This window comes from Cavia porcellus, unplaced genomic scaffold (assembly GCF_034190915.1).
Source record: "Cavia porcellus strain 051 isolate PalLab524CR breed Dunkin Hartley unplaced genomic scaffold, mCavPor4.1 scaffold_61, whole genome shotgun sequence".
In the NCBI taxonomy this organism is placed as follows: Eukaryota; Metazoa; Chordata; class Mammalia; order Rodentia; family Caviidae; genus Cavia; species Cavia porcellus.
Window position 1 is genome coordinate 1,892,213 of NW_026947544.1, and position 23,231 is coordinate 1,915,443.

At 45.2% G+C, this 23,231-nt stretch overlaps 1 protein-coding gene across 1 annotated transcript in view; it reads left to right on the forward strand.

The window, feature by feature from the left end:
- Positions 1-10,449: 10,449 nt before the first annotated feature.
- LOC100735240 (protein Shroom2) overlaps positions 10,450-23,231 on the forward strand; it is a 190,376-nt gene continuing 177,594 nt past the window's right edge. Inside the window, exon 1 of the mRNA XM_013144438.3 lies at positions 10,450-10,771. Coding sequence (XP_012999892.2) covers positions 10,634-10,771 — 138 coding nt within the window. The 5' untranslated portion in view covers positions 10,450-10,633. The remainder of the gene's footprint in view (positions 10,772-23,231) is intronic.

Consider the following 23,231-nt stretch of genomic DNA (forward strand, 5'->3'; position numbering starts at 1 on the left):
CACGCAGAGAGGCCGGTGAGGGCACCCCAGATCTGCCCAGCTCCTCCTCTCATTTGTTCAGTTTTTATCTAAGGTTCCTTTTTGTAGCACACCACACTAACACAGTATAATGAGGTGACCTATTCTGGGAGGATTATGTTCTATGCAGTCCTCTTCCACACAGACCTGTCAGAGCAGACCTCTATTGTCTTTTTTCATTTTCTTTTTTTTTTTTATACAGGGGTCAAACTCATGACTGTGCACTTGCAAAGCAGGCACTTACGCTGCTGAGCTAAAGCCTGGGCTCAAAGCAGACCTCTAATGCAAAGGACACTCATTAGCCATGGCCTTGGCTGCTTTACTCTTGGTGCTGTTAATAAACCCAAGGAGCCCAGAGTGCTAAACACATGCTCTAGACCTCCAGCCTGACTTGGGCTATTTCTCCAGTGTCAGGGAAGATGTGGGTTGAACCAGGATCTTGCTCATGCTAGGCAAGCTCTCTACCACTGAGTTATATCCCCAGCCCTGCTATAATTTTAGTTTGAGGTCGAGTCTTACAAAGTTGCACTTGCTATCCTCCTGCCTCTGCTTCCCAAGCAGGTGGGACAGCTTGGCACAGGCCACCAGGCATGCTGACTTTAGCTAATGATGAAATGACTGTCACTCAAGTGGCAACAAGCAAGGAATAGGAAACCCACATGAACCTCAAGGCGTGGGCCTGTGGTTAGCGCTGGCGTGTGGCAGAGCTAGCCTGTGAGACACAGGCAGTTACACCTGAGTAGGCTAGGTGCCTTACACAGAATGGTAGTCTCCTGAGTCTGCCCTTGCACGAGTGGAGCTTAAGACCCCAACAACCTGTCACAGAGGTCAGAAAACATTCCCTTAGAGAGCCAGCTGGTGGCTGGATGTGGTGGCATACAGCTGTAACCTCAACAGTTGGAGGCTGACACAGGAGGATCACCACAAGTGGGAGGCCTGGGCTACATGATGAAACCCTGTCTCAACCTGCTCTGCCCCACAAAATAAGGATCATGGTGGTACGGATTTCAGCCCTTGTGTGTCACATAGTGGCTCTGCTGTAATTACCCAGCTCTGGCCATAGATGGATCCCAAAGTGGTCCCAGTGCACAACAAAAGGACAAGGGAAAAAGTACAGACAGGAACTGTCCCGGAGCAGAGACAGGACAACTAAATGCAATGTGAAATCTTGGATGGGAACCTTGGATAGAAACAGTACATTTGTGTGCAAATTGCGGAAATTCAAGTAATGTCAAGGTTAGTTAACAGCAACAGTAATTACTTAAGTTTTCTGGTTTTGCTTGTTTGTTTTTGGTACTGAGGAACTGAGCAGGGTCTTGTGTGTCTGTTAGGCAAATGCTCTATCACTGAGCTGCTACACCCCAAGTATTTTTATTCTTTTTTATTTTGAGATAGGACTTCAGTCTGGCTTTGAACTTTCCACCCTCCAGTCTCAGCTTCCCTAGTTGCTGAGATCACAGGCAATCAGTATCATGTGGCACTGATTTCTTAGTCTTGACAAAAATACCTCAGTACTGAGTTATTTATCAAAGAACCACACTTAACATTCAGAGAAAGTGGGGTAAAAGGGATCTCCTATGAGCTCTCGTCCCTAAATAAAAATTTACTTCTAATAAGATGTAAACCACATATTATTTCCTGTGGGCCTTCCATCTATGTAATTATAGAAAGGTAAAGAATGAGCACAATCAGCTTGTTAGGACCTTCCTTTGTCTGCCTGTACAGGAAGGGAGACAGCCTACTGCCCTTTGAACCAGGGCTCTCCACTACTTACTTCTTGTGACTTCTGCTTGTCAGATATTTCTACATTCCTTGAAATACAGAAAAACAGATCAGATTGAAACAAGTACTTTGGCCAGCAGCCAGTGAAGGAATTTCACACAAAAGCAGTCCTCTAAAACATCCAAGCCACAGTGGCTTCAGGTTCCAGCCTCACTCTGTTCCACGCAGCACCTGGATTGTTTCAACACTAAGGATGTGAAGACTCCTATGTGTGTGTGTGTGTTTGTGTGTGTGTGTGCACGTGCACGTGTACACATGCACACATGCATGTGTAAATCAATGAACCCCAGCCACTTTAGGGTGCCCAATAAGACAAAGTGATTAGATACAATGGGGTAAGCCAGGCATGGTGGCCCATGACTGCAATCCCAGCATTCAGGAGGCACAGGCAGGAAGACTGCCATGAGTTCAAGGCCAGCCTGGGCTACGTGGTGAGACCCTGTCTCACGCCCCTCCCTACAAAAGGGTGGATTCTAGGACATTAGGAGAAATTTGAGGAAATCCAGATAAAGTGGGAGCTCTTGTTAATAATCACACATCCGAGTTGATCTGTTAATTGTGATCACTGTGCACAGCATCAGACTGAGAGCTTGGTGCACTGTTAGCTCAGTTTCTCTGCACATTTTAACCTGTTTTGGCTTGGTTTTATAGGGCCACTGATGAAAACTGTGGGATTGAAAGCAGCATGCATTTCTTCTCTCCTGTTCTAGGGCACAGAGGGGCAAGATCAGGAAAGGAAGGCTGTGCAGCTACAGAAGTGGGGACTGGATCAAGCAAGATGGCACATGCCTGTAAGTCAGCACTCAGGCAAGAGGATTGCTCTGAGTTCAAGGTCAGCCACAGCTACAAAGTGAGCTCAAGGCTAGAGTGAACTGCATAGTGAAACCCTGTCTCAAAACAAAACAGAACAAATAAAAAAGATTTCACTTTGGCTGAGGGTTTAGCTCAGCAGCTCAAATGCTTGCCTGGTAAGCATAAGGTTGGGAGTTTAACCCCTGGTAGAAAAAAAAGGCTTTACTCATTCTTTTTTCCCTTCTTCTTGCTACTTTCATTTTTCTCCTCCAGACACTTTTGTAACTTCAGTCATTTAGCAATTAATTCTAACATAACGAAGCTCTTTTTGCTAGTGTACAGCACTAAGGTCCCCTTGCTGTGCACACAATACTCCTTTTGTGTGTCTTCCTTTTGCCATCCTCTGCTTGCCATGAACTGTTGCACCTCTGTGCTGCTCCTCTGCCAAGTCACCCTGCTGGCCGATTATGGATTGAAACCTTTACAAACTGTGAGCTAAATAAACTTTCCCTTTTTACATTTAGGTGTCAGATATTTTGTCTCAGCAATGAGAAAAGTAGCTAAGAACTCCCCACTCAAAAAAACAAAAAAAAAAGCCAGTGCAAATCTTTGGTTTCTGGGTTTTAAAAAATTTATTATTGTTATTAATTATTATTATTATTATTATTATTATTATTATTAGTAGTAGTAGTAGTAGTAGTAGTAGTATTTTGAGACAGAGTTTTGTTACGTAGTTGAGGATGGCCTCAAACTCATGGCAATCCTCCTGCCTCAGTCTCCCAACTGGTAAATTCTTGTTTTAAATTGGGAAGATGTAGAGGTGCTGGTGGTGGGATAGTTTAGCATTATTTTTATTTTTTGGAACTAAGGATGGAACTCAGGCCTGATGCATGCTAAGCATTTGTTCTACCATCTTGCCTTTGAAAAAAAAATACCAAATTAAAAGGTATTCTGAATTAGGCACAGTGGCACATACCTGTGATGCCAGCATGTGGGAGGTTGAGATAGAAGATTAGCCTGGACTACACAGGAAGGCCGTCTAAAAACAAAACAATGTAAATTTTCAGGAAAGCTTGACTTACTATTTTGTACTTTTATTTTATTTTATTTTATTTATTTATTTTGTCTTTTTGAGACAGAATCTTGCTATGCAGTTCAGGCCAGCCTTGGGCTCACTTTGTAGCCCAGGCTGGTCTCGAATTTGCAATGACCTCCCCTGCCTCAGCCTCCTGAGTGCTGGGATTGCAGACATGCAACTCCATGCCTGGCTGCCTACTATTTGGAAGGTAAAAGTAAAAATTGGAATCATATCATCCAACACACTTTATAATGAGTCTAAATCTATTAAAATAAAAGGATTTGATCTTTATTTCAGGTAGATTAGCTATTGCTGAGCACAGCAGCACACACCCCTAATCTCAGCACTCTGGGAGGCTGAGGCAAGAGGACTGGGAATTTGAGCTCAGCCTGGGCAACTTAGAAGACACAGTGAGAGACTTCTGGGAGAACATGGCGGACAGATAGCAGATACTACGGAGGCTCTCTGAAAGGCTTGGTTCAGAAGTCAGGAATGGTACGGACTAAGGAGACATAAGCCGGTGGAGATATGCTCTGCTGACTCAGGAATGAACTGGGCTGAGAGAAACCAACTTGGAATGCAGTCCTGGTGCTAGAACAGGAACAGAAAAGCCTTGGTGTGGAGGCTAGACCCCGCGCCATTGGAAGCCACGATTTGGGTTTCCCGCCACGCGGCGGCTGGCTGCCTCTACATTGGCTCAGCAAGGAGAGAGACGCGCGGAAGCTCTGAGAACGGGAGTCTGTGAACGGAGTCAAAAACAGGATGGGCAGGGAGGCGTACACTGACTTGTGGTGAGGTGAGTGAGAGAAACTGACACTCTACCACAGTTTGACTCCAGCGGAGGACTTTCTGGGCCGGGGCAGTCCTGCGGGAGCAGGGCGCGGTGGCGACTCCAGCCACACATCCCCCTCTTGGACGGGATTGGTGAAAAGTGCCTGGCCTGCGTGACGCTGCTGTTGGACCTGGTAGGCTGGTCCAACCCAGATCCCAGAGCCTGACGGTGGCTGGGAGGGCGGGCCCCGCGTAGGCTGCCTGATCTGCAACTTCCTGGTGTGCTGCGGTGGGTGGGAATACCTAACCAGAGCAATTCGATCAGGCTGTGGCTGACAGGGAGAGAAGCTGGGTCTCCTATGTAAGCTTGCATATATAAGGAACGGAGAATATGGGAAGAGGCAGCAACAAGAAGGGCTCCTCGGCCCCCAATTCTGAGAAACAGGCAATAGCAGACACCGCACCAATAGACATAAAGCACCATATAGAGAGCCTCATAGACCAATTCAGGAATGAAGTTATCAACGACCTGAAGCTAGAAGTATGCAGAATAGTTAGAGAAATGCTAAGCACCACCCAGGAAAAAACATATGGTGGAATGGAAGAACAGAAAAAGAGGGGAGAATTGTTTGGTGGAGAAAACAGAGAAAGCATAGAGTACATGAAGCAGGTTCAAAGGGACTATCAAGAAATTAAGAAGTCTATCCAAGACTGGCATAACAGCTTGAAAGAAACTAAGGACAGACTATCTGAACTGGAGGGCAGATTTGTAATATGCGAGAATGAAACGAAAAACTTCTTAAAAGTAACAAAGAAACAAACAGCAATAATACAAAGACTAGAAGATGATAAGAGGATCCATAACTTAAGAATTAAGAACATAAAAGAAGAAGTAGGGACACAAACAAATGAGCTATAAAAGCTACTCACAGAGATAATCCAGGAGAATTTTCCTAAGTTAGCAAAAGGTAAAGATATTCAAATGTATGAGGCATACATCTACAACCCAAGCCATCTACAACCCAAACAGAGCAACACCCAGGCATATAATAATTAAAATTCCAGAAATTCAATACAAGAACAGAATATTAAAAGCTGTCAGAGACAAGAAACAGACCACTTACAAGGGAACACCCACCAGAATTACAGCAGATTTCTCTGCACAAACCATCAAATCACGAAGAGTGTGGGGGGAAATAATTCAAGCTTTGAAAGATAATAATCTCCAGCCAAGATTGAGATATCCTGCACAACTGTCCCTGGAAATTGATGGAAAAACAAGGTGCTTCCAGGATAAAGAGGAACTGGGGGAATTTGCAACCACCAATTCAACTCTACAGAAAGTAGCGCAGGATATTCTAAAAAAAGAAAAATACAAAGAACCCAGAAATAGTGGCAGGGAAGCCACAATGAATGGAGCAGAGAGCAAAATGAAGAAGACAAACTGACAGCTACTGACAGAAAAAGAGCTCAACAGAAATGAGGCAGAGAAGATTGGATGATAGGAACAGCTATTTTGGAGAAAATGACATCTTAATAGGTAATACTGATTTAGTATCATCTTGTTTTGAAGTCTCATCTAGCTTTTGTTCTTCTGTCTCCAATGGTCTAAATAGGTTGTATCTCATTGGATTTTATTATGTACGATAGTATAAGCAAAAACCTTTTAAAGACAAAGATATTATACAGAAACCATTGTTCATTTTCTGTTAGTAGATTCTAAATACTCTGTAATGCTGTCATTCTCTTAAATGGTTTTACATTGTTTTGATATACTTAATGCTACAGTATACAAAGTTGTACTCAAGGATTTCAAGGAAAGAGTCAATATGGTAACTACTTTTGGCTCGGGATTATCTGGTGGTGAAACACTATTTTGCTTAAATATGTTGTTTTGATCTGCGCTGTTTTGCTTTTATGCCCTCTTTTATCTCAATCTCCACTCCATTATTTACTTTTTTCTTTTTATCCGTTTAATTAAAGGAAAAAAAATAGCAGGATATATTATAGTAACCCACTTTGACTTTCTATTATCTCGATTTGAAGCCCTGTATTACTCTCACCATCTTGTTTTTGACTGATGTTCCCCTATTCTGTTTTGCTGGATAGTATCAGTTTCAAAAGTTTAGGCATCAGCTGTGAAGATAATGAGATTCAGTATAATGCCCATTCTCGTTGACTTTTATCTACTTTTGAAGACCTACAATGTCTCCAATGTTTTGGTTTTGTCGGTTTTGTTCTTTACTGTTTTGTTCAATTGTATTATAACTAATGATATAGGCAATTCTATTAGAGATAGCGGGAGGCATTATGGTAAACATGTTGACCACCTTGTATTATGTTTTTACATTATGTATTATGTCCACCCTTTTGACTTGACCGATTCTTTTCTGTTATGTCACATTTGGTTTTACTCTCTTCCAAAAAAGCAATAAGAACCGTGGGAGCAATGAAACCCAAAATGTGTAATAGTCATTGTACAAAAGAGAGGAAAAGAAAGTGCTCTAAACTATATAACTGCATGTATATTTAAGTGTATAAGATAGAAAATGATATCACAGAGTTTTATTGGATCATTGAACAGAACTGTTTGCAGTATCATTGTTGGAATGTCCACTCTACAAGCTTTAATTTTGTGACTTGAACAATTATTTCTAAGATGGCAATATGTAATCCATTAACTAGTGATTTCCTACTGTTCATTTTTTTTTCTGTAAATCTGTATAACTTGTACCCTTTCACTGTTTTTTTTTCTTTTCTCCTTAAATAAAATTTTTTAAAAAATTAAAAAAAAAAAAGACACAGTGAGACCCTGCCTCAAAATAAAACATATAAAAAGGTAGGCTGTAGCACCGTGCACAGGCCGTGGGTTCAAACCCCAGTTAACCCTCACCTTACACAGATTAGCAACTGATAAAATCCCTGAAAGTTAGTTTGCTTTTTATTACTATAAACTGACTTATTGTAGGCAAAGCCAAAGCAAAACTTCTATGAATATACATCTCTTCTCTCTAAGAGAATGCACAACAGGCTAGCTGGCAGCACTCCTAGCGTTGCAGGGATGTCCAAGGTCACATGCCCTAGAAGTCCACAGAGCACGCAGGGTCTCCTAGGCTATGAAGCTATGAAGCTGAATGGTAAGGAGTGGGCAGCGACACAGACAACACATGCCTTGGCTTTCCAGAAGGACTGAGGACAGATAGGAACAAATATATTCTCCCTGTGCTAATCCCTCCAGGAGCCTACAGTGAACTCAAACAGATGAGGTGCCTAGCAGATAAACTGGGGCAGTTGGTCTCGAGCCATCCTATGATGATGTAACAGACATGATACAGAACACTGGGGTGCAGTAATGGATGTGCTCAACTTCACAGCACCAAGAATGTCAATGAAAGTACTTGTAAGTCTAGTCTGGTATGGTGGCACATTCCCTGGAATTCCAGCACTCAGGAGGCTGAGGCAGGAAGACTGCTGCCAGTTTGGGGCCAATCTGGGCTACATGATGAGTTCAAATTAGCCTGAACTACATAACCAGACCCTGTGTCAAAAACAAATAAAGCCAACCAATTCACCCAGATGTAGTGGAGCATGCCTGTAATATTGGCATGTGGGAGGCTGAGGCAGAAATATCACTGCAAGTTCAAGGTCAGCCTAGGCTACACACGGAGTTCAAAGTCAGTCTGAACTACATAGTGAGACCCTGTCTCAAAAAACAAAACAGAAATAGGGGCTGGGGATTTAGCTCAGCGGCATAAGCACCTGCCTTGCAAACAGACAGTCGTGAGTTCGATCCCGGGTACCGATAAAAAGGAAAAAGACAAAAAACAAAAAACAAAAACCCCAGAAATAGCAAAAAAGAAAAAGAAAAGAAAGTTGTGTCCTATGCATACTGCATCTTCCTGTCAATGGTGACATTTTATAAAACTACAGAATAAAGCTGCAAGGTGGATATGAACACTGATACAACCCGACAAGTTAACTCAGTTTCACACACACTCATCTGCATTTTCAGTTCTGTGCCACTTAATCTGTACCTCGATAAGCAATTTACAGACATATACACTTGGAAGCCAGGAGGTGGCTCATACCTGTAATCCAGGGGCACTCACAGAGCCTGAGGTCTGAGAATCGCCAGTTCGAGTCCCACCTGGGTAACTTAAAAAGGGCTAGGCCATAGTTTAGTGGTAGAGCCCCGTTGAGTTCCACCCCAGCTTTGGGGCTAGAGAAGGAGATATCCTTGCAGTTAATTCTGACAGGCACACTCTTGAGTTTCCATTTAAAAAGAAAAACCTTGCCTCATTGTAACTAGAGGCACTCTGAAGACCTGAGGCTTGCAAGTTATGTGGGGCAGTACCCTCGACAGTGATAGCTGCCTGTGGGTTTGGAGTTCAGTTGGTTGAGACACAGGACACCAGTCCACAATGCAGATCCCAGGCGCACCCAGCCTTGTGGCACCCTATTGGCCCAAGGCTCTGAGCTTGACCTGGTCATCAACTCCCAGAAGTGTCACCTGCCAAAGGACCTGGTCAGTGGACACAGGTGCTCAGTGGAGTCCAGCCACATGAACCTCAATGGAAACAATTTTTGCAAAGTACACAAATAACTACTGATTTTCTTTCTCCATCTTTTGGTGCTGAGTGTTGCAACTGTGGCCTTCACACTTTGCTACTTCCCCAATTCCTTTTTATTTTCAGTGTTGCTAAGTCCCTAAATTGCACAGGTTGGTTTTGAAGTTGAGTTTCTCCTGCCTCAGTCTCCCAGGAAGCTGGGATTAGAGCAGTGTGACATCATGCCCAGTTTGACGCAGATGTTTCCAATGCAGTCTGGAGTTTTACCTAACCTCAATACTTTCATCAATTACAGGCCATCTTTGTACAGGGCGCAAATGTGAGCCAGGCACAAGGATTTCGTGGCACAGTTCCATAAAAGGGAAGAAAGAGCAAGGTCCCAAAGAAAGGCTTGCAGCACTGTGACAACAAGGAGAATGGACCAGGTGCTATTCAGGACGCAAGCTGGCACCAAGACAGGGAATGTGTGGGAGGGTGTGGGGGCCCCTTTAGGAACAGGTCGGGGGTCCCTCCCGGCCCAGGCTTTGAAAGCAGCCCCCGCACTGTGAGCACTTTGGGACGAGCCGCGTCAGTGCAGGTGTGCGCCCACTGCGCTCTGGCCCACTGTCTTTGGCTCCCGGGGTGGGACGCAGGCGGTGGCCCCTCCAAAGAGCTTCCGCCCTCACCTGGCAGCTGCTCGCCTCCGCGGCAGGCGGGGACAAAGGCGAACGTCCGCGCCCCTCCCGAAGAAGGCACTGGGGACTCCTAGTGGCCGCCACCGAGTGCACACCCTGCTCCACGCTGCCGCTTCCGCCGCTCACCTGTTGCGCCCCGGCCTCTGGACGTCGCCACCCTCGCCCTCCCTGGGCCCTCAGGTGGCGCTGGTCACGCAGCGCGCTCTCCACGTCCCCAGCTACGCCAATCGGCTCTTCTCCACGCGGCCCCAGTTCGGAGTCGGCGCTGAATCTTCAGTGCACATCGGGCTACCGCCCCGGGCCTTAACCTCCACCCCGGCAGGACCCGGAATGGCCCCCCACGTGCGGGCCGCTACCCAACCGGGGCGGGATCCCGGATCGCGCGTCCCCGGGTGCAGGCCGCTATCTTCCATCCGGGCGGGACCCCGGATCTTGCGCCCCCGGGTTCAGACCCTTTTCTCCCAGCCTCGGGGAGACCCGTACCCTCCAAGTAGGCCGGGACCCGGGATCGGCCGCCTGTGTTTGGAGTCCCGGCTTCCTCGCCACAGGCGGAGTGCGCAAGTCCGGCTTTAGCTCTGCCCGCTAACCTCCAGCAGGAGCAGAAGACGAGAGCGCACCCCTCTCTTAGCCCCGGGCCCCGCCCCCACTTCTAGCACAGGCCGGAGGCCCCCCCCCCAGCGCGCCCCGCCCCCCGGCCTGCGGTGTTGCAAGCGGTCGGAGCGCGCGGGCCCCGCCCCTCTCCACCTCCCCTCTCCGCCATCTCCTCCCCACCGCCTGCGTGCCCTCCTCCCAGCTCCCTCCCTGCCCGGCAGGCTTTCATCCCGAAGTTGCGGCGCAAGTTCGCGGTGGCTGGTGGCGGGCGGCGGCGGCTAGGGCGCTCGCAGCCTCTCTTGCCGTTGACTGGCCGGGGCTTGCCAAGTGCATGGGCGCGCGTTGCTGCGGTCCTCGCCATGGAGGTCCTGACGGAGGCCGAGGCGCGGGCGAGCCGCGGCGGGCGACTGGTGGAGGTACAGCTGAGCGGCGGCGCTCCCTGGGGCTTCACTGTGAAGGGCGGTCGCGAGCACGGCGAGCCGCTGGTCATCACCAAGGTGAGGCGGCCGCGCGCCGGGGGCTGCGTGCGCGTGGGGTGTTCCAGTTGTGCGGTTGCGGGAGTCACCTGTGGGGACCTGCGCTCCAGGCCTGCGGAGATGTGTGGTTCCGGCGCCGATGGGCGTCCAGTGGCTCCTGTTCCAGGTCCCCTTCCCTTCCTCCTCCGCAAAAGGGCCGTGGCTGGGTCCCCTGTAACTCCAGCTACGGCGGTGATCCGCACCTGTGGGGCTTCCCCCAAGTGCTAGGAGGAAGACGGGCTGGTTGGAGCAGCCCTCAACTGTGTGGGCCTCGCCAAGGTCCCCGGCTTGGGACCTGCACCCGTTATCGCTAAGGAGAGACCCAGCCGGGCAGCTGCCGCGGATCCGGCTTCTCGATTCCCATCAGCCATCAATATTTACTGACTTTCTGCTGCCAGCCCTACGTCCTCGTGCACCGCCTACCTGCAGGAACTTAGAGAAACTTTGCAGTAACTGTAGGACTTGCTGTAACTGTAGAACTTGGATTCCCATAATAAGAATTCCTCCTGCGTCTTTAACTGCAGTGTCTGTGTGTGTGGGAGGGAGGTTGCTTCCGAACTTTGAATTCTCCAGGCTCAAAACCAAGTTAAGTCTTGAAATGTACCACCGGTGTCTGTAGGAACCTGGAAAAAGAAACCGACCAACCAACCCCTGTGTTTTCTTCTAGTGGAAAGTGCCCACGGGTCAGTTACTTTGGGAAAGGCCGAGCCAGGCCAGTCAGACGGACAAAGTTCCTTTTAAAATGTAAATGTTCTTGGCTGCTGGAAGCGTTTGAAGGTGACTTACAGGTTTTTCTACTTTCCTCCCCCACTACAGCCAAAGAAATCCAGTGACTCCTAACCTCATGAGATAACCAAGCTTCTTTCCCCCTCGCTGGACTCTCAGTCTGTGTCACAGATTGGGCCCAGAGTCTCAGGCCGAGTGCTGTACTTCAGCCCTTTCTTCTCTTGTGTATTTGCAAACTAGAAACTTTGATAGGAGTCTTTAGCTGTGCACTGAATTCATACTGAACTCAGGAAGAAGCTTTTGGTAGTTAAGAATTTAACTGGGCAATCCTTTAGTGTTTCTTTTTCTTTAACTTTTTTTTTTTTCTGGTGTAATAGTGAGGATTAAATTCAACACTTTTGCCCTGAGTTACATCCTTATAGCCCTCTTTATAAATTTTTAAATTTTTTTTTTAAATTTCCTGACCAGGTCTCCATAAGCTGCTATGTAGAGCCTAGGCTGAACTGGAACTTGTGATCCTCCTGCTTGTATTACCACTATGCATCACCAGGTCCCACTCAACTTTTTTTTTTTTTTAAGCTATTTATTCAATGCCACATGTCTTCCTTGTCTTTATAGCCAGTGAGTCAGTTGTAAAACGTTATTTAACATGAAATGTCTTGCATTTTGGCCTTTCATAGTATAAGACACTTGGAGTTCTCTTTAACTGAGAGTAGTTTCATGAGAAGTTGAGGGAGGGTCTGCAGAGCCCCTCCTCCTTCCTACCCTGCCCCCTGCCTTCTCAGTGTTCTCCTGTGCCTTCTAGAAATTGAAGGGGCTGCTCAGACCCAGTGGGCCCTGCTTCATTTATTTGTGAGTCCAATCTGACTGGAATGTTGGGATCTTATTGTTTAAGATGGAAGAGATTTGGAACAGACTTTGTTTTTTCTGTGTGAATAATCAGCTTCTGTACAGTGTCAGCAGTATTTCTTGGGCCTCTTAATCGGAGCAAGATCATCCATGATGTTTGTCTACAGCCCGACAGCTAGCAACTAGCTGTCCCACAACTTACAAAGGGCAAAAGGAAGTGTGTCCACTGGTGACCACTTAAAAAGTGGAAATGGGCCATTTGTGGTGGACCAGGGGAAAAATTCTACAACCAGAATTACATTAATCTGGGACTCCAGTCCTTCTTCCTCTTGCAGAAGTTGCTGAATAGTTCACTGGAGCTCATTAAATAATCATTATTCTTGATACGATTATTTCCAAAAGATGAAAAGTATTTCCAAAAGATGAGAAGTATAAAACAAAAAGAGGTCTTTATTCTAAGAATAACTGGCACCCCGGCCATTGAAGTCTGGTGATCTCTCTCGTGGACAAGTGGTGGTGGAGGAGGGGTATAAGTAGCCTAAACTTAGGGTAGAGCCCTAAGGCCATTAGAGATGCACAGGTATTTCATTGGCACACGTTTGGCGCCAGGGGCAGATTCTGAAGGGTGGGGAGAGATAGAGTTACAGGTAAATCTCTAGGTGCGGGGAAGACAGGAGCTCCCTGATTCAGGCTGAGGTCTTTCTGGCTACAGTGTCCCATCTGGGCCAAAACCCTTTCAATTCTAATAGTTCTTTTGCACTTTAAAAAAAAAACCTTTTGTAGTCAGTTACCTATTACAGTCATCACATATCGCATGAGATTTTCTGTTTAACAGACTCTGATTTGGAGGTAGCTTGATCCAAATAGAAAAAAGCTCATATTATTTTCATGAGGATATGTGTGAGTCCTCATGGGAGTGCAAAACTTGTGCAGCGGTGGCCCTGTCTGTAATCCCAGCTAACCAGGAGGCTGAGACAGGAGGATCACAAGCTTGAGGCCAGCCTGGGCAATTTAGCCACTTCGCAAGATCCTATATCAAAATAAAATTTTTGGGCTGGGAATTTAGCTCAGCGGCATAAGTGCCTGCCTTGCAAGGAGGCAGTCATGAGTTCAATCCCCAGTACCGATAAAAAGGAAAGACAAAAAAATTTTTTTTAGAAAAGTACTGGGGACATAGCATAACAGCAGAGCACTTGCCTAATGTGAGTGTGGCTCCATGTTCAATCCTGAGTACAGCAAAAACAACATAAAAATCTGAAAGGACTGTGTATATAACATAGTGGTCATGTAGTTGCCTAGCATAATGAGGACCTGAGTTCACCCCCAGTGTCACAAAAAACAAACCAAGAGTGCTGTCAGGCCTAGGGCTGGTTCAAGCTTGGTGTAGGGTGTCTCCTGAATGCCAACACACAGGCCAGGCTACAGGAAGTTTAAGCACCTTGCTGACACCTGTTAGATGATGGCTTTTCAGCCTGGACCCTGGTGACATTCTGGGCTGAATCGTTTTCTGTTGTGGGGCTGCCCTCTCTGTTGTTCCATGCCTGTGGTGCGGGTCTCCAGATGAGACAACCAAAAAGCTTCCCAGACATTGCCCCTTGGTGCCCCAGTTTTGAATTTGAACCCTTTTGTGAGGTCAATGGTTGCTTGTGAAGTGTCTCAGCAATTACTTATTTCTTCCGGAAGACTCTGGCTGGTAGCATGGTATGTTTGGATCCCTGGCATTTCCAGTGTTTGTGTGGAGGGCCATTTTCTTCTGAAGTGTTGGCCCTAAGGAAAGGCTTTATTTGTGTAGTGGGACACAAACAAATACTTGCTTCATCTGCATTTTGTAGCCAGAGAAAGGAAGTAGATGCAAGGACTCCCCTGTCCTTTGTCTTGCACTGTGGAAGTGGCTGTGGGCAAGATCTGCCTCTTCTCTGGGTCTAGTTTGAAGTTAAAACTCCCTTCCTGGGGGGAATGAGATGCTTACCCTAGACATCCTGCAAAACCTCTCTAAAAGATGGAGATGATACCTGATTCCTGACCACTAGGTGTGCTTAACCTGACTTGCAGTTTGAAGTCAATCTACTGTCAGCAAAACATGTACTGCAGCCCAGCTTTCCTTGCTTGAGTTACATCGGAGGGCAGGAATGAGGTCTTGCTTCTAAGAGTGCAGGGCTTATGTTTCTGAGGGGTATATGCAGAGAGATGCAGGGATGCTTGAACCTATGGAGGCAGACTGGATAGGATGGTGGCTGTGGTCTTGCCCATTTTTGCTGCTCTCTCCCCATCAGTTCATTTAGCTGAAAACCATAAAGAGGGGGTGGCAGACTGGTTTGTAAAATGTCACCTAGTGGTTTGAATTCCGGAGAGGCTGTGGAGAGGTGGGATGGGCTCTGAGGGTCAGTAGGCCCCCAGCGGCCTCAGGAATGTTTGTTACTGGAGAAGGAATGAAGCCAGTCCCACCCTGTCATCATCATTTCTTAGAATCCCTGTTAAGAATGTCAGAGCCAAGGAGGAGAGATTGGTTGGGGCCAGGCCTGGCCTGGCCTGTGTCCACCTCCTGTAGCTCCTTTGGGAGCCCATTGCCTTTGGCAGCTGAGCCTTTCAGGGTGTGGAGGGCAGGAACGCCCGTGGCTGCCTCCTTTCTGCTGGGAAGCTGAAGGCAGAATCAGTACTTTTAGGGGACCACACCCGCAGTGGTGCATTTGCTCAGGTCCAAGAGAACAAAGGGCTCTGGACCAGGAAGGACTGAGGGACCCTACGCCCCTCTACCTCCTCCCTCAGTGGTTTGATAAGGGGACTTCATTTTATGAGGCCCTGACCTCGTCAAGGTCATCCTTAACCTGGGCAAAAATAGCACCCTAGGTTGGCAGGCAGACTGTTGTCCCTGACATCCTTGTGTTTGCCCCCAAGAGCCAAGTTCTATGTCAGATGTCAGTCATGGTTCTGAAAAAGAGGAATCCGTTAAAGAACTGGGGATCTCAACTTGTTTGTGGACTTGGGTCGACTTTCATGTTTATGCTTCAGGGATGTCAATGTGAGGACTTGTGGCACCCCTGCCTGGGCACCCTGCTGGCTGTGGCCATAGCAGGTCCTCAGGATGATACAAAGGCCAGTCATTCTCTGATGGCAGTCAAAGTGTTTTCTTGACTTATTAGGATGAGTATAATTCTAAAGACTCATTTGTTCTGGGGAATGCATAGCGTGGTTTAAAAACCTGAGTGAGTTTTGTTTCCTGTGCTGAAAGACCTTTTCAGTTGGGAGACCTCCCTTGCCAACTGGCTTTCAAATGTATCTTTATTACCCTCTTCCAGCCTGCAAATTAACATAACCCTGCTGAATTCTAATCCTTGTTCCTCTGGAGATGTTTTAGGTGTGGCTAGGGAGCTAGGCAGAGTCCCATCCCCGGCCTTGGGGTTCAGCTGGTGGAGGATTCTTCCTCTCTGAGATGCTCAAATGCTGGACTCAGATCTAAAACTCCAGGGGCTCCTACATCATGAGTAGCTATAAACTGAAGCTGTTCATCATACGTCTGTGGTGGGGTGAATTTGGTTTTCATGGCTCAGGAATATTTCTTAACATGTCCTAACATTTATCTCTCAAGGGGTGGGAGAAAAACTGCCTTACCTTGCCTGCAAGCGGATGTACAATAACAAACACTGTATTAGTAGTTTTCATCTTGTTTCCTAATTTACCTTTGTATTTCATGGCTAAGTGTATTTTTTGGAATGTATTTTGGACTTGTCTCTGGCAGAATTGTTTTGTGTCAGCATGCTAATAAGCCTAATTTGTGGCCAAGCTCTTAGGGCAGGGGAAAAAGCTCCGGGCTGTGTGAAACTCCTCTTTCAAGATGGGCCCCTGGGAACATCCAACAAGATAATTTTAGGGTGTAGCAGCTGAGAAGACTTTACTTAGGTCTTCTGCTTTCAAACACTAGGTAGGAGCAGGCAGCACTCAGCAGAAATCCTACAGGTTTCTGCAAGTCATCGCTTTTGTTGTATAGGCAAACACAGAACTCAGTGTGGTGTGGTGCTTGGATAGACCATTCCAAAACATTGCCAAGGTTGGAGGACAGATGTAGCTCAGTGGTAGTGTACTTGCCTAACATATACGAGGCCTTGGTTTGATCCCCGGCTCTGCAAAAAAAAAATACATGTCATAATTGAAATAACTTCACATAGCTGATCCTCTAGAGCTAGATGTTCTCAGTTGCAAAGGTAACCTTTTTTTCTCCTGGAGGAGAGCTAGGCTTTTTTTTTTTTAATTTCTGGAGTAATAAATTGCAAGCAGTGATTGCTTCTTTTGGGTAAAGATGGAAGGAACATTGTTCTGGATTGGCTAGGAAGGTTGGATTATCTTCTGGTCCAAAGTGAGGAAGGTGTTTGATCAAAGGTGAATTGTGAAGGTTAAATGAGAACAGGGCAGGATAGATTATAGATCCCTGAAAGGCATCATTTTCCCTGATCAACCAAAGAAAGGGTGAAACTATTAGTGTGTCATTTTATCTGAGTTCTATTTTTGTGTTTACCAAAGCGCTCTTGCATAGGGCAAATAATCTTAGCAGTGGTGTTGCACACCAGTGACTCTGTCTCATTGTCCTTTCTTCCTCCCTGAGAAACTGCTGGAGCATTTAGCTGATTCTTTGTGGCACATCTGTCCTTGCCCTTAAATAACGAATTCGTATAATAGCAGTGACCTTTGTATGTCTATATGTTCTTCTTGCTGTAGGAGATAAGGATTTTATCACTACCTCCGCATACCACTTCCCTGAATACTAGGGCATATTCCCCTCCCCACCCCCATCCCCCAGAACTAACACTTTTAGGCTGGATATAGGATATAGCTCAGCAGCACAGTGCCTGCCTGACAAGTACCAGGTTGTGACTTTGATCCTGCTATCAAAAAATTTTTAAAAAGCCCACCAAAATTAACACTTTCATTGAATCAAGTTTCAAAAAAAGTTCAGGTAGAAAAGTTAACAAGGGTTTTAAGAGGCTGGGGATTTAGCTCAGCAGCATAAACACCTGCCTGGCAAGCAGGTGGTTGTGAGTTTGATCCCCAGTACCGATAAAAAGAAAAAGACAAAAAAGGGGGGGGGTTATTTATTTATTTATTTATTTGTCTTTTTCTTTTTATCGGTACCGGGGATCGAACTCACGACTGCATGATGTCAGCAAATCCACTCTTCTTCGTCCTTCATTCCATAATTTGGCCCTTTCACAAAATAACCTTAGGGTTCCCATCACTAAATTTAAATCACTCATTTTGTCTAAAAGATAGTGAAATAGTGGTTCATAAACACTTACCAGTTGCACGTTGTTTTCGAGAGTAACAAATGAGTCTGTCTCATTGTCCTTTACATTGTAACCGTGTGCAAATGTAGTTTTTAACATGTACTAGCAGCCAGCTATTCCATTTAACATTCATTCATTTTAAAAATTCAGTGACATAAAATTTTAATAAAGTCAGATAAATACTCCAATCCTGTATTGCTTTTGCATTTTTAAAATCCTTAATAGAAATTCTGTATATAACTCAGCAAATTACATGCAAAGATGGATGTGTAATGTATTAATATGTATATATACAAAAATATGCATGTATGTCTTTAGCTTTGAATGCATTTCTTTAGACATCTTGTTTATCTGGAAATAAATAAAACACCTGGAAGTTTGTACTGTAAGTTGCATATTAGCTATTGAGAAACACTGGTTATTGAAAGTTCTAAGGCCAAAGGACTGTGGTAGGACTTGGAGTGTATCAGGCCTGCAAATCAGTCAAACAAACAAGATTGAAATGACCTGCCATAGGGTGTATTTCTTCACTGTAAATTGCACCATAATTTTGGTTAGAGGAGGATTTTTTTCAACCTTGGTTATGTTGTGAGCCTAAGAATTCTTTGTTGTGAATCCATTCTGTACATGGTAGGGTGTTTAGCAGCCTCCCTAGTGTCATAGGCATCCCCTAAGCTCCCCAGTGTGGCCTCCAAACACATCTCTAGACTTTATGAGACATAGCCATTGCCTGAGAGTCCAAATGGCCCTCTCTGAGTGGTTCTGGGTTCATCATATTGAGTGTTTACTTTATGGTGCTCTGTGCATGATAGGCATGTGTTGTGTGGTTGAGCTAAACCATTAGCCTCCAAAATTTTTATAGCTTTCATTTAGTCATTTGTCTTAAAAATTTTTTTTTCATCAGTAGGTTTGGTATACATAATCATTATATTCATTGTAGGGTGCTGTTGCCATGTTACTAATGCCTCTCAGTTCTCTTTTCACCCCCTACCCCTCCCTTCACTCCCTGTTCCTTCCTTGGTCCCTTTCCCATTTCCAAAAAAACCACTATTTCATTTTTTCCCATCCCTTGTCACTGTCCCCCTTGTCCCTCCATCTCATTTCCCTTCCCATTTGAAAAAGACCTTTTTGCTTCCTATTACCTATCTCTTGTTTTGTTTTGTTTATTTTTTTTTTTCTTTTTGAGACAGGTTCTCACCATGCAGTTCAGACTGGCCTTGGGCTCACTTTGTAGCCCAGGCTGGTCTCTAATTTACAGTGATTCTTCTGCCTCAGCCTCCTGAGTGCTGGGATTACAGGAGTATGCCACTACTCCCGACTTTCTTTGGTACTTTTTTGTAGGTATTTTTTTGTGGTGCCAGAATCAAAAGTGCTTTACCAGAAGCTATTTCCCCAGTGCTACATTGTTTCAATGAGATGCTACCACTGTTGAGCCTGGGGTACATGGTGGTGATTTTTCCTGCCCAGGATTTTTCAGTCACTAAAAAATGACAGTTTTGTTTCTTTGCTTAATTGCCTACACAATTTAGCATTAATTCATCCTCTAAATCCTCGCTAATGATGAATCATCTCTTACTATGCTCACCCAGAGTCACACAGAGGATGATCATTTGAGACTTTTGTTGTCTGTAAATGTCATGATTTAATCTTGATAATTGATCATTTGGAGATCATATTAGCTTTCCTGTTGCTGGGACAAAATACCTGATACCTGCAATTTAAAGGAGGAGAGTTTAATTTGGCTGTCTTCAGAGGTTCAGTCCCTGGTCTACTGGCCCCAGTGGAATGGTATGTTGGAGCAGTGCTGCCCACTTCATGGCCTCTAAGAAGCAGCCTGAATAGAAAGCCAGAGAATGAGATAAGCCCTCTAAAGGCGTGCCCAGGGTAACCTACCTCTGCCAGCCGGGCCCTGTTTCCTAACAGTACATTCAGCCAGGAATTCATCAATGGATTGATCTGCTGATGAGCCTACTGCCCCGTGATCCAGGCATTTTCTGTGAAAATACTATCTCTGAACACATGAGACTTTTGGGGGACATTTTAGATCTGAGCCATAGCGGGGACATTTGTCCCTCAGTTCTTTGAAGGTGGTCTTCATTCCCTGCTGTTGCATGGTTTTGCTGGGAGGTCAGGTCTTTCTGTTTTTTGATCCTTTGGTTTGACCCTGATATTTATTTATTTTCTTTCTATTTCTCTTCTCACTGGGAGATTTTGTTAACTTTGTTTTCTAATCCTTGTGTTGGGTTTTAAATTTGTGTGCCCATTTTTTTTAATTTCAATTTTTATTTTATTATTATTTTGTTGTTGTTGTTGGTACCCAGGATTGAACTCATGACTGTACCACTTGCAAGGCAAACACTTGTGCCGCTGAGCTATATCCCCAGCTTTTAAATTATTTTTTATTTATTTTTGGTCTTTTTGACACAGGGTCTCATTATGCAGTTCAGCTAGCCTTGAGCTCACTTTGTAGCCCGGGCTAGATTCTAACTCACAAGGGTCCTCCTGCCTCAGCCTCCTGAGTGCTGGGATTATAGGCATGTGCTACCATGCCCAGCTTCAAATTCCAATTTTCTTTGGTTTGTTTCTTAGATATTTTGTTTTTATGCTATACTGATTTTGTTTTATAGTTCTTCACTCATTTTTTTGATGATATAGAGCTGGTTTCTGAAAATGTGCTCTTAAAAAAAAAGTAAATAAAAACATACCCTTTCCCCATGCATTCTTTGATCTCTGCTCTCGTTTGTTGTGTTTTTTTTTTTTCTTTTTCCTTTTTATCAGTACTAGGGATCAAACTCACAACTGCCTGCTTGCAAGGCAAGCACTTATGCCGCTGAGCTAAATCCCCAGCCCTAACTTGTTTGTTGTGGCTTGACCCTTCCCTGGCAGAAGTTTTCTTCAAATGTCTGCTGCTCTTTAGCTATCAGTATGCAGAGTCCATTGACCAAGGTAACATATGGAGGCTTGGTGCATAAAAATCAGACTGGGGGGATGCTTTTTTCTGGGGACATCTTCCGGACCATAACTTCAGATCATTTCTTTGTAGGTTGACCATGTCCTTGTCAGATAGTAACTGTTTTACATTATACATTTTAGGTATTGAAATGTGAGGGAAATTGACCAATGGAGGGGATCCCTGGCCAGCTCAGTGGGTGAACATATTTATCTCTGCCCCTTCCTCTGGCCACAGTGGTTCCAGCTTGGAGGGGAGGTCACCCCACTAGCAGGAAATGGGAGTTGTTGCCTTCTTGCTTCTGGAGTGGGCTCCTGTGCTATGTCCTTGGCCTTTTCTAAACCATAATCCTTCGGTCAAGCTTTTGTTGTGTAATTTGGGGGATCAAATGAGGCAGCATGTAAAGCTAGTTCTGGTAAATTTGATTTGCTTCTCTTCTCTCCTGGCCCCACCCTATTTTCAGCACCTAATGTTTCATTAAGATTTTGAGACACTAAAAAACAGTAATGGGAACATGTTAACCACTTATTTATTCCAGACAGATTTTGAGCTGGATTTTGTATGGCAGGAGCTTAATGTGCCTGGGATGATTTTGATACTGATTTTGACTTTCTCGTGGGATTTTTAGGAATGCATTTAATTAAAGGGTGCATCTAATGCTAGCTCTATATGTCACCATAATTTAAAGGCAAGGTGGACAAGGCAAATAATTTTTAAAATAATATTTGCTAGGATTATTTCCAAAAGATGAAAAATATTTCCAAAAGATGAGAAATATAAGATAAAAAGTGGCCTTTATTCTGAGAACATGGAGCGAGATGACCGGCACCCCCACCACTGGCGTCCGTTGATCTCTCCGGCGGACATGTGGCATGGGGGCCTGTAAATAGCCTCGATTTGGGGTGGAACCTAAGGCGGGCATTAGGGATGTACTGGTAGCCCATTGGTCCTAGGTTTGGCACCATATGTAAACTTCCAGGGGCAGGAAGATGGCGTCACAGGTAACTTCCTAGGGGCAGGGGAGATAGGGGCTTCCTGCTTCTGGTTGTGGCTTTCCTGGCTACAGTGTCCTGTCTCAGCCAAAAACCTTTCATATCCCATCTTATGATTATTAGTATGAAAAGGGGTGAAGATTTCTCTCTTTACTTCCTGCTGGCAGAGGGCGCTGTACTGGAGCCTAGGGGAGTCGACGGGATGAAGGTAGATGCTCAGGTAGACACTGGTGCCAGGTGTTTTAGCCAGGACAACTTCACTGGTGAATGCACGTATGTCAGACTGGAAAAACAAAGAGACAAGATGTTATGAGGAGACATGGCACTGTCATATTTAAGGACCCAGATGAGGTAGAGGGAAAGGTGCCTTTGATTTAGACATGTTCCACAGTAAGGCACAATTCTGAAAATTAAATGTGGGGTTAGGAGGAGTGGAGTTATGAGAGGTGCTTACTCCCACATCTGAAAGCATAAAAGTTAAGACAGTAGTTGGTAAGGCTTGTCTCTGGTATGCATGATGTTGGAGTTTGTAGGCAATACTGTTAAAGAGTACTGCTGTAAAATGATCATTAATAGAATGTAAGGAATTAGGAACCAAAATGGATAACAAAACATGACTTAGCCTGTTAACTGTGGCTGCGAGGCCTTTGTGAGACGGAGACGGTAGGCACCAGAAGATGAGAAGACCACTCAGAATGATCAGATTTAGGGCTGGGAGGGCACCTCTTAGCCTGAGTGATGTGAAACCAGGATGGGAGTCCAGCAACTTTGATTTAGGCATGGGTCGCTGTAACCCATTTGTATTAGCAGTTTACCTGGTTGTGGGAAAGGCTTTTATGTATCCTGAAAAAGTATAAACAAAGTGAGAAGACAAAATGTATCTGTCAGTCTTGACCAGGGTTGTCTGACAAATTGGTGAATAAGAAAGGAATGGGGTGGTCTATATCACTGAGGAAGGGTCCACCAGCAACAACAGGTGGAAGCTGTTGAGGCCTCAGTGTGTCTAAGTCAGCCTGTATAAAAGGCATTTTAAGATTTAGGACTGGGACCTGCACAAAATAGGCCCTGTTTGTAAATGGCATAGGTTGACCATCAATACCCCATCATAGAGATTGAGGACTTAATATAGCAGCCTGAATATTCAGGAAGAACTCTGTATATATGGCCTCTATGTCCACAAATATAGAGAATGTCTTACCTGAGACTTTTGTGCGTCTTGGAATCTGAGACGGACACCTTAAAGGGGGCTGTTGTTGCCCTGAAGCCTCTCAGTCTTCAGCAGCAATTTTCTGTTGGTGATGAATCTAGCAGTTTCGACATTTCTTGTGAGGGCTAGAACGTAGGATGACTTACCCACTCTCTGGTGGCTAGGACAGTCCAGTAGCCCTGGAGTAAGGTCTCAAAGAATGCCAGGAAGGGGAATTTTGTTGCCCAATGTCTTCTGCTGCATTTGAGCGTGGTCCATGGGGAGCCAGGCAGCTCCACCTTGTGTAGGTTTACCTGCCTCAGATCTCCCAAGTGTCACAAGTGTTAAAAATACAAAAAACCATATTGAGATCTCTCTAAGGTTTGAAGGTCAAGTTTTGCCTTTTTGTTTGGGATTCGGACTATAGTAGAATTAAGTAAGTATGCAGGAATTTAATTTTGGC